Source organism: Grampus griseus (genome assembly GCF_964374135.1).
Source record: "Grampus griseus genome assembly, chromosome: 6".
In the NCBI taxonomy this organism is placed as follows: Eukaryota; Metazoa; Chordata; class Mammalia; order Artiodactyla; family Delphinidae; genus Grampus; species Grampus griseus.
This window is the reverse complement of record NC_139000.1, coordinates 34,074,117-34,088,398: the sequence shown is the minus strand read 5'-3', so window position 1 is coordinate 34,088,398 and position 14,282 is coordinate 34,074,117. Positions and strand designations below refer to the sequence as shown.

The following is a 14,282-nucleotide window of genomic DNA, read 5'->3' as shown; positions in this document are numbered from 1 at the left end:
AATTCTCTCTATTATTTCCTCATTGCTAAGACACAGTAGTTTTTTTTTTTTCCTCACATCCTAATATTTTGGAGAACAGACTGTATCTTACGATCAGCAGTATATAATAATGTATCAAATTGTTTTACAATCAATAGTATCCTAGAATTGAAAACATAGTAATTATTACTATATTTATGAATTAACAGCAAGATGTTGAAATCAATTCTACTATAAAAATATCTATTTGGTAAATAAGTACATTTTAAAATAAGAGAAAATTCAATCAGCACTGATAGTTTTTGTTGCTTTTTATGTGCATTTTAGAGCTGTACAAAATGTAATTGCACAGAAGCATTGTGGCCTTTTGGATATGCTAATAAATCAGCCAACACTTGTCTCATTGCAGATTACGAATGTTCACAGCAGCCGGGCTCTTGATGTTCAATTCCTGGACTCTGGCACTGTGACGTCTGTGAAAGTGTCCGAGCTCAGGGAAATTCCCCCTCGGTTTCTCCAAGAAATGATTGCAGTACCACCTCAGGTACTATATGTTACAAGCCTAGGAGATTGGCTGAAAGGGATTTGGATGTGTTCATAATCACATTGTGAGATGCTCTCTCAGTTTTTGATGATGATTGAGTTTAACAAAATTGGAAATGATCCAAATGGTGGCTCACTTAGACAAGAAGACCAGTGAGACTTACAGAATATTGTTTGATAAATGTTTGTTTTCAAGCATGTTGAGTCATCAGGCTATATTGTCCAGTTAGAGGTTCCACTTTAATAATTAGATGCCAGTGCTGGCTTCTACACAGTTTCAGGATATTATATGTAAATATTTACTTCCAGAGTTCTTAATTTAATTAGGTAACCATTCTCTTCGAATATATGTTTATATTTAACCTTCTCCTCATAGATTTTAGTGAAAAGATTAACTTCAGTCTATCCTTCCTCTCTTGATAAAAATTCAAGACGATAAGAAGTTTGAATTATTTTGAATTAATTAAAATTATTAATAGCTATTTCCTACTTAGGAGAAGTAGAGTTTGTACAGAAATCCATCATGCTTTGAAAGTAAAATTGTTCAACATTCTATAATTTCAAGGGACCCCTTGACCTATATTGACCAGAAGATTTCTTATGTATCAAAACTCAGTGAATAAAAAGTACTTGACCATAATTAGCATGGCTTTTGTAATTTCTCTCACTGCAGTCACTGTTGCCTTTCCTAAAATGACTATTACAGAGAAGCTGTTTAACTTGAGTTCGAACCAATTTTCAGAATCACATTTTTTCTTACTGCTGCTCAGCATAATATTGAAAATTGTTAGACCTTTAAGTGCTTTCACTTGATAACACCTCTGGCCTCTGTACCCCTTGTTAGAACATCCATCTAGGGCCAGCCTTACCTAGAAAAGGTTTCCAGGGCTGGAGGAGATGGGTGATCTGTCCCACTGCTTCTGACTGTCTGAAAATTACACAGGTGTACTTTCTTGGTAAAAGCCACTCTAATTTTTTCTATTAATCTTATCTGGATTTTTTATTTGATAGATGCGAAGTTGGGGGAACCTTTAAAACAAGCTAGGGCAAGCCTCTGGCTAACAACATCTCCCCAAGAGGTTCAGAGTAGCAAACTGATGGCCTGTTGGCCAAGGCTGACGCGTGAATATTGGGTCTGGGCCCTTGGCTCGTATAGTGTTTTAAAATGTGAATTAGTTGTCTGCTTCTAGCTTCTCTTGACCAACTAGAAAACATGACTCTATTGAGCAGTCCCCTTTATGGCACAGTGCTCTGTGGGAGCTTGGGAAGTGACGTTCTCCTCTGCAGGGCTTGTGCTCTCCAGTGCGCAGGCCCCAGCTGGCCCGCCTCACTCCCTCTTTGCCCACCTGGCACCTGCACTAGTAGAGTCTGCTCTCTTTGCTCTAAGTGACCTCCTCCCCACCCAGAAAGGTACCTCATGCAGGGGGCACAGTGGGAGACTTGGAGCCCCCAAGGATGAAGGGAGGGTGTACAACAGGGAGGTTGGGGCTCAGAGAGGAAAGAAGAAATCTAGGAATCCTGGAAGTAAGTTGCATCTCCTGCATAAAATTGCCTCCATCAATTCAAAGTCTCCCATGAGACTGGAGGGAGTCCCTGGGGTTACCTTTTCCTCCCTGATGTAGCCATTCTGCAGAAGCTTGTGCAGTGATGGTGGGAGGTAAAAAGCATCAGGGAAAATGAGGCTTTTAGGTGTCACTGGGTTTTAGTTTTTCTTTCCCTGCTTAATTCTCATTACAACCTCCTTCAAAAGGTAAGTACAAATGCCTGGGGTACTCAGGAAATGCTTCATTCAGCCGGAAGCCTCCACAGAGATTTTTACAACAGGAGTCAGATTTCATCCAAATGACACTTCATTTTTTTTTTAGTTGGGCATAAAGGGAAGACCTAGATATAAGTCCCAATCTTGTCTTCACGACTTTGTGATCTTACACAGGTTAGTATCTCTGAGTCTGTTTCACCGTCTGTAAAATGAGATCACAACACTGGCCTGCCATGCAGAAGTATTGTAGGGTGAGAAGTATGTGAAGTGCCTGGTATAACCCTGGTTCATGATAGGAGTAAAGAAAATGGTAGTAATATAAATAGATCAGGAACATAGCAGATGCTCCAGCCCGAGAACTGTGATTGTCATTATTAGCTATTGCTGTTGCTTGCTCTCTATCTTGGCAACATTTGACTTGTAGGAAAATAATATTGACACTACTCATAAGTACCTATTTTAAGATGGCGTGTCCTCTTTTCCGTTGTGTTTTCTTTTCAGGCTATAAAGTGCTGTTTAGCAGATCTTCCACAGTCTATTGGCATGTGGACACCAGATGCTGTGCTTTGGCTAAGAGATTCTGTTTTGAATTGCTCAGACTGTAGCATTAAGGTTAGTTATCTTATTGGTCTTGATAAAAGGGGGCTGTCAGCCAGAAGGACTCACTTTTTTTTTTCCCCACTTGTTTTTGTGAAAGAATTTTATCTTACTGTAAACTGATGCTTTTACCTCCGACACACTTTTATAGTCAGGAGGTTGGTTACATGTGTAGCTATAAGATATCTGATGGTTTAATTTTTATTTAAGAATTTATCCTATATCTCCAGTGTTACTTTTAAACCCTTTATATAATTTTTTGATTATTAATAAGGTAGCAGGTAGTTCCGTGCTCCTATTTTGCTCCATGATAAGGAGTTAAGTCTGCAACAGAGGACCATGTATCTCTTGATAAATGTTTCTAAAGACCATCTAAATAAGTCCGGTATTTCTTTCTTTTATCCCTAAAGTAAAATGGATTATAAACAAATATTTGCTTGTAATCTTGGTTTTTGTCTCTTCCTAAAACTTATTTAAACTGCTTTATTTCTTTCACTAGCGTGTTTCTTTTTCACACTCTTGCATCTTCATATCAAAAACACTGCTCATATTTCCAAGAATAGAAATGTAAGATAATATTTCTCTATTTTAACTGATGTAAATAGTGTTATCATTTTATATAAGCATTTAACAGTGTTAGCACTGAAATGTCCTTGAGAAATATCTTCGTGAAGACCTCTCACTTATTCGAGCCCACACTGATTTTCCTATCTTCATTCTCCTCTAGGGTTTATCATGTGCAATCACACAGTTATATACCATTTTATATTCTTCAATTGCCACATGAATATTGTTTTCTCAGCTACATTTTCAGCTCCTAAAGCCAGGGTATTGGGTAGTCAATAAAAATCTTTTTAATGGTTGATTTTTGAAACGGTGTTTCTGTACCATAAATATCAAAATGAATTAGCAGTCAGTACTTCATTAGCCCTCCAAAGAATGAATTTAAATAGACTCCTCTTGCTAGGAGAAAAGCTTTTAAAGTAAATTACTTTAGAAGGATTGCCTTGCTGGTGTCTCCTTGTCTTCATGCCTGTGTTCCTGCCTTTCATTTCTAGCCCAATTTGGTAAAAGATAGATGTGGCTAGAAGTGTCTCATTTTTGTTATTCCTGAGATAAACCAGAGGAGCTGATGAGAAGAATTAACAGGCACCCAGCCCTTTGGGACACACAATCCAGTTATCAACGTGTGGTGCTCCCATACAGACATTCACCCCTCTGACAGAAAAAGGTAGCCAGGTAATCAGAGGTCTCCTGGGCGAAAGGTGCAAAATGGTGACTATAATTTTGGCCTATTCAGTGGAGCTTTCTTCCTCTTTTTCTCCCAAGGTCTCTCTCCTCTCATGTAACTGGGGGAAAGGGAGAGGAGTGAGAGCAGATATTAGGACCAAACAAGGACTTTGGACCAAAGATCCCAAAGGGTATGGTGAAGGTCAAAGCTTTTTCTTTCCCTTCCCTGTCTGAGGGTACACCAGCATTAAGCAGAATTCTTACAGGACATTTTGCCGTTTTTATTATTTTTTATTGTTGAAGTTGGATGATGAGCACATGGGGATTCATTGGGTTACTCTTTCTTCTTTGAGTGTTTTAACATGTCATTAATATAAAAATTAATCATGATATATAGAATCACTTCCTCTAAGTGATAATGACCTCTAGCCAGTCATAGATATTCTCAGTTTTTAGAGGTTAGTAAATTTTTCATTTCCACAAGCTTGCCACTGGTTTCTAGACTACTTGGACCTACGAGCTTATTCATTGCTACAGCTGTGCTAGATAATTCATCTGACCTCAAATAAAATGATTTTAGCAAGTTGGGTTCTTTGCAAAATGCTGTTTTATAATATTTAAAGTTAATATTGTAACCACCTCAGAATTCAGCGTGAACTTGGATTTCTTTAAGTTGGTTTTGTGTGTTTTCCAAAGGTGACAAAAGTGGATGAAACCAGAGGGATGGCACATATTTATTTATTTACCCCCAAGAACTTCCCCGACCCTCACCGCAGTATCAATCGCCAGATCACAAACGCAGACTTGTGGAAGCATCAGAAGGATGTGTTTCTGAGTGCCATATCCAGCGGAGCTAGCTCCCCCAACAGCAAGAGTGCGAACACCTCCATTGTGGGCAACACTGGAGAGAATTTCAGAAAGAGCCTCTCGGATATCCTCAAAAAGTCGTTGGTAGACCATACCAGCTCTTTCTCCATGGAGGAGCTGCCACCTCCTGTCCACTTGTCCAAGCCAGGGGAACACATGGATGTGTACGTGCCAGTGGCCTGTCACCCGGGCTACTTTGTCGTCCAGCCGTGGCAAGAGATACATAAGCTGGAAGTTCTGATGGAAGAGATGATTCTTTATTACAGTGTGTCTGAGGAGCGCCATGTGGCAGTGGAGAAAGACCAAGTGTATGCTGCAAAAGTGGAAAATAAGTAGGTCCTTGGACAGACAGAGCCTTTTATTCTCCTCCTAAGAAAAACGTGTAGAATGATACCAAGAGTCCTTAATCCCTGCAGGGGGACTTGGAACTGCACAAATGGGAATTTTGAATGTGAAATGAGACCAATGAATTGTGCAATTTTCTAATATTTAAAATGATGCCATTTATCTAAAAATCTAATGACCCTAGTGCTGTTAAAAACCTCATTATATCTAAAGTGAATGTTTAAATATTTTTTCTACTTTCCTATGAGAAAAATATTTTTTTATTTAAGAAATAATGTCTTTTATTTAATGACTTTCTAAATTTTAAAAATAAAATGTTTAGGGGCTTCCCTGGTGGCGCGGTGGTTGGGGGTCCGCCTGCCGATGCAGGGGACGCGGGTTCGTGCCCCGGTCCGGGAGGATCCTACATGCCGCGGAGCGGCTGGGCCCGTGAGCCATGGCCGCTGAGCCTGCGCGTCTAGAGCCTGTGCTCCGCAACGGGAGAGGCCACAGCAGTGAGAGGCCCGTGTACCGCAAAAATAAATAAATAAATAAAATAAAATGTTTAGGGCTTCCCTGGTGGCGCAGTAGTTTAGAGTCTGCCTGCCGATGCTGGGGATGTGGATTCGTGCCCCGGTCCGGGAAGATCCCACATGCTGCGGAGCTGCTAGGCCTGTGAGCCATGGCCACTGAGCCTGTGCGTCCGGAGCCTGTGCTCCGTGACGGGAGAGGCCACAACAGTGAGAGGCCCGCGTACTGCAAAAAAAAAAAAAAAAAAAAAAAAAGTATAAGAAAACAAAGTCAGTCAACCAACATAACCCTTGTTAAACTACTTATGTATTTCTTCTAGTTTTTTTCCTATACATATTTATACAATTGGTATATTACTATATATAATTTCATACCTACTTTTTCACTTAACATAATTCTGTGAACACTTTTCCATGTGATGAGATTTCTTCATAAACATTTTAATGGCTAAATATTCCATCATATAGAGAAATCATAATTTACTTATCACTTTCTTTGTAGGTTTTTTTCTCCCAGATTTTTCACTGTTACAAATAATGTTTAACTTAAATCTTTGTTTGGCTCTCTGATGATGTATTTATGAGATAGATTCCTAGAAGAGAAGTCACTTGTTTAAAGATTACAGGATTTTTGATATATGCAGTCAGTTTCTTTCTAGAGAACTTGTGGCACCCTTTATAAGGTGCAACAGTGCCTATTTCACTGCTCTTTGGCCTTTGGACAGTGAGAATCATAATTCCTTACATTTGTTTTAGCACTTTCAGTCTGTTTTCTCACGTTTGCACATTTGGATCCACACTCTCCTCTCCTGAAGCCCCCAGGATGTGCTGGTTCCAACCCAAGGAAGCCCAAGTTCCTCAAGCTATACGCTCACTCCGGGAAGCCCTGGACAATGGCACAAGCTCCCCGCTCCCCTTTCCCTTTGCCGGCTTTCTTAGGGGAAATGTGCCAGCTTATTTGACAATGCTGAACAAAAAGAACAATCTCTTCCCCTACCCTCCCTGTCCCAACACACAGACGTACATACACACCCCCCAAAACTCAACTTGAAAGGTCAAGTGTTTATTTTTTTTCTATAAAATGCTTTCATTCATTCTTTTGTTTGTTTGTTTGTTTTGCGGTACGCGGGCCTCTCACTGCTGTGGCCTGTCCCGTTGCAGAGCACAGGCTCCGGACACGCAGGCTCAGCGGCCAAGGCTCACGGGCCCAGCCGCTCCGCGGCATGTGGGATCTTCCCAGACTGGGGCACGAACCCGTGTCCCCTGCATCGGCAGGCGGACTCTCAACCACTGCGCCACCAGGGAAGCCCCTCATTCATTCTTAAGATAGCAAGTACAGGCATTTATAAAATTTTGTTATTTTTATGGGAGGAAAAAAACTAATTTTCAACACTTAAAAGTATAATAGCTCTCATTCTAAAAATCATTCAACTTATATGTCATAAGCTTTTCATCTTTAAAAAATATTTTTACTATGTCATGTTATTTACAATCATAAGCATAAATGGGTTCCAGTTTGCCTCATCAGAACTCTTTGTTATTGGATAGTTTAATCTCAGTTAAAGCCAAGCTAATGCTAACTCTTATCTGAGGAGCAGATTAATGATGATTAGTGGTGGGGAGGTGCCACTTGGAGGGAAGGATCATGTGAAGATCTCTGAACATCGGAGATCTGTAGTATGGGACTTCAGACTCCACCCCTACTCCCCCATGGATTGAACAGTTCTGCCTCAGGACTCTAGGGCTTTAATCAGTTAATTTGTCCCAGATAATCAAGGGATGTCTTATATATGGGAACAGATTATCTGATATTTTTTGAAACTTTATGAACTGAATCAATGTAAAGTGTTCAGAGCTTCTGTCTTGCTTACAACCCAGGACTATTTACTAAACCTTGTTCCCAGCTCTGGTAAGTTAAGATTTAGGAATTTCAGGTACAGTTTTGATTTACAGTGATTTCCAAATCTATCCCAATTTAAGAATAACCTGGGCAGCCTATTAAAAATGCAGATTCCCCTTCCTCACCCCAGGCCTCCTGAGTCAGAATCTCTGGTAGTAGAACCCCAGAATCTGTGTTTTAAGTAAACTCTCCAGGTGATCCTCATGTAGCCTTGCACTGAAATTGGTAATGTCAAAACTGAAGCCTTTATTTAAGCTCTTAGTTTTGAAAGTTGAAAGCTAAATAGAAATGCAACACATAGGTTTCCTGATGGTTCTCTCCTCACAGCTCTGTACCTCTTATTTATAGACTAAAAGCACAGACCATCAGTCATTTGCCTTGTACAGTTTAAAGACAGTGATATTGGTGGAAACCAAATGTTTTTATCTCCTTTTACACTTATATGAATTAGCAACCTGCACCATACTGGCATTTCCACATATGGAAATTTCTCTTCAAATTAATCTAAAGTTCTTATTTGCACAGCTTATCTTCATTTTAAGAATACTTATAATAATGGCTGCCATTTGCCAACTGCCTGTTATATGCCAAATTAATGTGTTAGGCACTTCATATGTATTATTTCTGCAAGTAAATTAAAACTAAACATTACACATGAGATAATTGAGGCACAGAGAGGTTAAATAAAGAGCCCAGAGTTAACATGACTGAAAAATGGCTCAGTGGGACTCCAGCTCAGGTCTCTTTGGCCCCCAAAGGTCAGGTCTGTTTGGCCCTCAGGTCATGTACTTATTACGATACCTTTCTGTGTCCCTGTTGTCTCTGTGATTCATGGGTAATTGCTTGCTTCACTTTGGGCTTATCTGAAGGTTTCTAGAGTTCCTCCCAGAACCCCCCAATTATATACAGTGTTTGAAGTTGGCCTCTTTGTAGCTTTTTTTTTTTAAAATAAGTTTATTTTATTTATTTTTGGCTGCACTGGGTGTTTGTTGCTGCACATGGGCTTTCTATAATTGCGGTGAGCGGGGGCTACTCTTCGTTGCAGTGAGCAGGCTTCTCACTGCGGTGGCTTCTCATGTTGCAGAGCACGGGCTCTAGGCACGTGGGCCTCAGTAGCTGTGGCACGAGGGCTCAATAGTTGTGGCTCGCGGGCTCTGGAGCGCAGGCTCAGTAGTTGTGGCGCACGGGCTTAGTTGCTCCGCGGCACGTGGGATCTTCCTGGACCTGGGATCGAACCCGTGTCCCCTGCATTGGCAGGTGGATTCTGAACCACTACACCACCAGGGAAGTCCCGAAACGATTCTTATTAAAGATATAGAGCTCATTACCGAGTCCAGTGGCTTCTGTTAACTCAATCCTAGTTGACCTCCCTGTAACATGGGATGCTTTACACTACTTGGTTTCTGCAGCACCACTCTTTTCAGGACCTCCTGCTGCCACCTACCTTCTATTCCTCAGTCTCCTTTTACTGGGTAACCTTCCTTTGCCCTTTAAATTTTTGTGTTTCCCAGGATTCTGTCCTCACTTCACTTTTTTCCAAACATTCTCTGCTGAAGCATTCTCATCCTCTCTTATAGCTTCATAAACTACCTTTATTTTGATGACCTTCCCCCCTACCAACTCTAATCTGTATCTGCTGCTTCAGCCATTCTCCTGAGCTCCAGACCTTTGGTCCAGATGCTACCTGGATAGCCCTAAAGTATCTTGCCTGGAAGTCCCTGAATTAATGCATTCTCCATACCTGGTCCCGCTTGCTTCTCTCTTTCCATCTTCCACACATGGACCTTGTCCCCAAAGTATGGCCATTTGCTGTCTCCCCGTCAAAGTGAAGGGATCTGCCAGCCTTGTCCTGATTGTGCTCTGTAGCACTGTTTCCTCCTGCTTAGTGGTGGTTTTCCTTTATTAGCTCCGTGAGGCCTGTAAAAGGGTATTGAGTGAACAAATTCCATCAAATGAGCCAGTGACAAAGCAGAGAATAGTAACCTTTGGAAAAGAAGAAGCAGTCTCTTTAAAAACTTCTACAACAGCATAGTTTTATGTTTTAGTAAATAACATTTGTATTAATTTTCCTTTTTATCAAAAAATGTTGCCCTTAAAGCAGGTGTTGACTTTGTGCGTTTTTTTCTTCCTTTTTACTCCAATGCACATCTAGGTGGTACAGAGTGCTTTTAAAAGGAATCCTGACCAATGGACTGGTGTCTGTGTATGAGCTGGACTATGGCAAGCACGAATTAGTCAACATAAGAAAAGTGCAGCCCCTGGTGGACATGTTCCGAAAGCTGCCGTTTCAAGCAGTCACAGCTCAACTAGCAGGTAACTTCTGGGGAATTTGGACTCATGACACAACAGTAGTATATATTGTCGTTTTGTCCTGGGTACAGAATCATTGGCCTATTGATAATTTTTAATGATCTCTCAAGGTCATGCCCTTCCACTATATCTGTTTCTGTTTTTTCATATTCCTTTCTGTCTCTGGTTTCATGTATGAGTATTTTTCTAAAACTGTAATCTTCGTACGGGTACAGTATTGCATTCTGCTTTCACACTATTGCTTTTTGGGTGGTTGTTTGATGGTCCTGATAACAATTCTTAATAGCTGCAAAATATTCTGTTTAATCATTGTTTCCCTATTGTTGAACATTTAGGTTGTTCACACTTTTATTGTAGTATTGAGGAAAAAACCCACAGCTACATATATTAGCCAAAACAAGCAAATGGAAACAATGAGACAAATAACCAACAGGAGAACATTGCGCGATTAAGATTTCATAATTTATTGCAGGAATTATAATGCATCTACGTAATGGACTTTCACAATTATAAAACATTCCTGGCTCGTAGAATATGACCATTTTCATGGCCAAATCAGTTTCCACTTGCATCGCAACTAACAACACACAAGTGTGTGATTTCACCACACTCACACCAGCCTGTTGACTGTCATAAAATCTGAGGAGCTGAGTTAATAGGTGTAGAGTGGTACTTCTTTATGATACTGTCTGATGAGATTTGTTTTATCTTCTGTGAAGGCAGTGCAGATATTTGTGTGCCCTCTACCAGTAGGTAGCATGGGTGCCTAGCTGAAACTCCACCCAGAGAGCTGTCGCCGTGAGCAGAGGGTGCAGAGGCCAAGAGGGCTGAGGGGTGCCGACACCTCCAGTTGTCTGGAGGTCCTGCTGTGCTGGGATAGGGCAAGTTATGACCACATGTGCAACCCTCATTCCTCACCCCCCGCTCACCCCATACACTTAGCAGTGGCAGAACTGACTTGATCTCAGAAATGAGAGAAATTATGTATATAAATTCTTCTTATTGACAGTGTTTATTGAAGATATATATATATGTAGATAGATAGATAGGTAGAAAGAGAGAGAGAGATTGCCTTATTTGAAGTATTTTCCAGTTTCTTTGTGTCTCCTACTAGAACTCAAAGGAAACTCCCATGGTAGACAGATATGAACCAAAAATGGCATCTTACACATGGCATGACTACCACTGATCTGCTTTGAACTCAAACTTCTAAATGGTTTCTTCAGAATTAATGGCTACATTTTTCATTTTCACTTTTTAACATTCAGGTTTTTCTAACAACACATTTTGTTAAACATGACAATCAAACGGCCCAGTGAAGGGGTCTCCGTGAGGGAGGATCGCATGGCCCCATCATCCCCACCCTGGCTTCGTGGCCACAGTCACTGGTGTTCCCTGTGCAGGGGACTCTACAGCTGCTTCATTTCACTGAATTCGTGCCAGTGCTGGGAGGCTCAGGCTCTGTTACAGTCACTGAAGCAGCAGCTTATAGACAGTTCTAGGCTTCTCTCATGGGAAATTCTTAGTAATCAAAGAATTTAGCCCACTCACTACACCGAAAAGTCTTTTAAATTATATGTGAAACTCCCAGACCTTCATCACTATGGGGCATAATTTATATATCTAATCTAACATATGTGAACTTAATTTATGTTAGTTAATAATACTTCTTGAAAAATACATATTCTTGTCTCAGTTTTGTTTTAAAACCTAATTCAGAATTCTCTAACTTGAGCTCTCAAGTTTAAAAGTCATGGGGATTTAGAAATGCATGGGACTTAAAATTCATCTGGTCCAACCACTTTATTTTACAAGAAGTAAACTGAGGCCTGAGAAATCAACTGGTTTCCTCACGATCATACCATTTGATAGAGGAAGAGCTGGGAATAGTAACTGAGTCTCCAGACTTTCATTCCAGTGCTTTTACCATGGTGATGTATGTAATTTAAAATACTGTTGGGCTTCCCTGGTGGCGCAGTGGTTGAGAGTCCGCCTGCCGATGCAGGGGACACGGGTTCGTGCTCCGGTCCGGGAAGATCCCACATGCCGCGGAGCGGCTGGGCCCGTGAGCCATGGCCGCTGAGCCTGCGCATCCAGAGCCTGTGCTCCGCAACGGGAGAGGCCACAACAGTGAGAGGCCCCCGTACCACAAATAAAATAAAATAAAATAAAATACTGTTAAGTGTATTAATTCTTCTTCTTCTTTTCTTTTTTTTTACTATATCTGGTTCATCAGGGAAAAAAATCTGTAAATAAGAGAAATGTCATTGATATTGATATTTCATTTTCCATCAGTCTATATCTACATATACTTTACGGAAATGGGCAGTCATTATTATAACTTCATTTTATATCACAGCATTAAATCTCAAATGAAATTTGTGTCGGTAAGTGAAGGTTTACAGAAATAACCCCATTCAGAATAGAAAAACTGTAAGCAAGACTGTTGTAAGATTCTTCAGCATCTGTTTTTCAGTTAGGCAAGTCTAAGCTGGTGTGTTTGACTACTTTGGGACTATTTAAATAGTTTTCCATTATAACGGGTCAAAGAAAGGCTCATTTGACCCCTCATTGATCTGCGAACTCCCTTCCTCTTAGGAGTGAAGTGCAGCCAGTGGTCTGAGGAGGCTTCGATGGTGTTTCGAAATCACGTGGAGAAGAAACCTCTGGTGGCATTGGTGCAGACAGTTATAGAAAACACTAACCCTTGGGACCGGAAAGTAGTGGTCTATTTAGTGGACACGTCACTGCCAGACACAGATATCTGGATTCATGATTTTATGTCAGAGTATCTGGTAGAGCTTTCAAAAATCAATTAATCACTGCTTCTGAGACCCTGACAACTAATTCAGATTTTTTTTAGCAATAACAAAATGTAGTAGCCTTTAAAAAAAAAAAATCTTACCTCTGCTACATGGCTCTGACTGCTGTGCGGGATTGAAAAGAATATGTTTGTGTTTGATGAAAGATATTTAACAAGTTTTGTTTTAACAGAGTTGACTTTTCAAAGAGAATTGCACTTGAATTATTACTATAATATTAGAATAAAATGTTTATCAATACAAAAACTGACTATCTTATCATTTCTAGGCTTTATGATCTTAAGGTGAAGAGTTTCCCTTTCTATTCATGTTGTCTTCCTTGTGGTGCTCGGTTCTTCTCCAGTTAGACTGAGAATTCCGTGACTTAACCCTACCCTGGGGTAGTGATGGGTCCCAAAGCAGGTGCTCACCACACCATGTGAAGTCTCTGCCGAGTCTTTAGCCCATCAGCATTGCTAGTGGTGCTGCTGGAGGAACAGCCCAGGCAAACCCAGATCACCCCAAATCTTGGGTGGCTTATTGCCCAGAGAGTCTGGACTGAAAACGCAGGCCTTTACAGTCTCCCTGCCCAACCTCCCTGTTTACTACTCCTTGCGCCAGCCACACTGGACCTTCCCAAACCCCATGCATGTTCATCTAGGACTACTGATACTCTAAAGGAAGCCTCACTTCCCTCCAGACCACTCTTATTCTTTTCCCTCAGACTGCAGCTCATTTTCTCCCCACCATTTTTGTTTGTCAGTATCCTCCCTGACCTCCCAGTCTGTCCATGAAGCCTTCCCTGGTGCCCCTCCTACTGCACTGTACTTTGACTGTGCCCCTCGTGCTGCCCAGATCTCACTGAGCTTCATAGCATATAACTAGTTGTCTGTGCCAGTCACCCCAACTAGATTGTGAGCTCCTTGAGGGAGGGAGGGGTCTTAGTCATCTCTCTATCCAGTCATATCCCGGTAAATGTTTGACAGCTGGTTCTGGTGGGTGTGTGGCGATCATGCGGGGAGTGAGCCTTGAGTTGTAGTGTCTGATGATTCCCATGTTGTAAATATTCCTACTGCTGTTGCGTTCCAGCTAACAATGTGACCTCACTGAATGTGGTGTTGGGAAAAGATGCACCCAAACAGCTCTTGTGAGCGCTAGGATGGTGACCCCTTACTCAGTTTGACTGGGAAGCCTAAATTTTTGATTTTGAACATATACTGAATTTAAGCTAGTAGACCTCTGTGTGAAGATATGCATAAACTATTGGAAATATGGAGAGAAGGGGAGAAGACGAGGCCAGAGATAAAAGTTTTTAGTCATTTGCTTATTTTTATTTGAGAACATCTAGGAAAAGTAAGAACGGAAAGAAAATAAAGACCAGATGTTTCAAGTTTTTCATGTAAAATGTGTTGAAATTGTCTTTCCAGCTTTTTAAAATTTAT

General features: G+C 40.9%; 1 protein-coding gene across 1 annotated transcript in view; it reads left to right on the top strand.

The window, feature by feature from the left end:
• TDRD7 (tudor domain containing 7) overlaps positions 1-13,053 on the top strand; it is an 89,641-nt gene extending 76,588 nt beyond the window's left edge. The window contains exons 13-17 of the mRNA XM_082657028.1: positions 389-523; positions 2,783-2,893; positions 4,805-5,307; positions 9,882-10,042; positions 12,638-13,053. Of these exons, the coding sequence (XP_082513154.1) occupies positions 389-523; positions 2,783-2,893; positions 4,805-5,307; positions 9,882-10,042; positions 12,638-12,858 (1,131 nt within the window). The 3' untranslated portion in view covers positions 12,859-13,053. The remainder of the gene's footprint in view (positions 1-388; positions 524-2,782; positions 2,894-4,804; positions 5,308-9,881; positions 10,043-12,637) is intronic.
• The last annotated feature ends 1,229 nt before the right edge of the window (positions 13,054-14,282 follow it).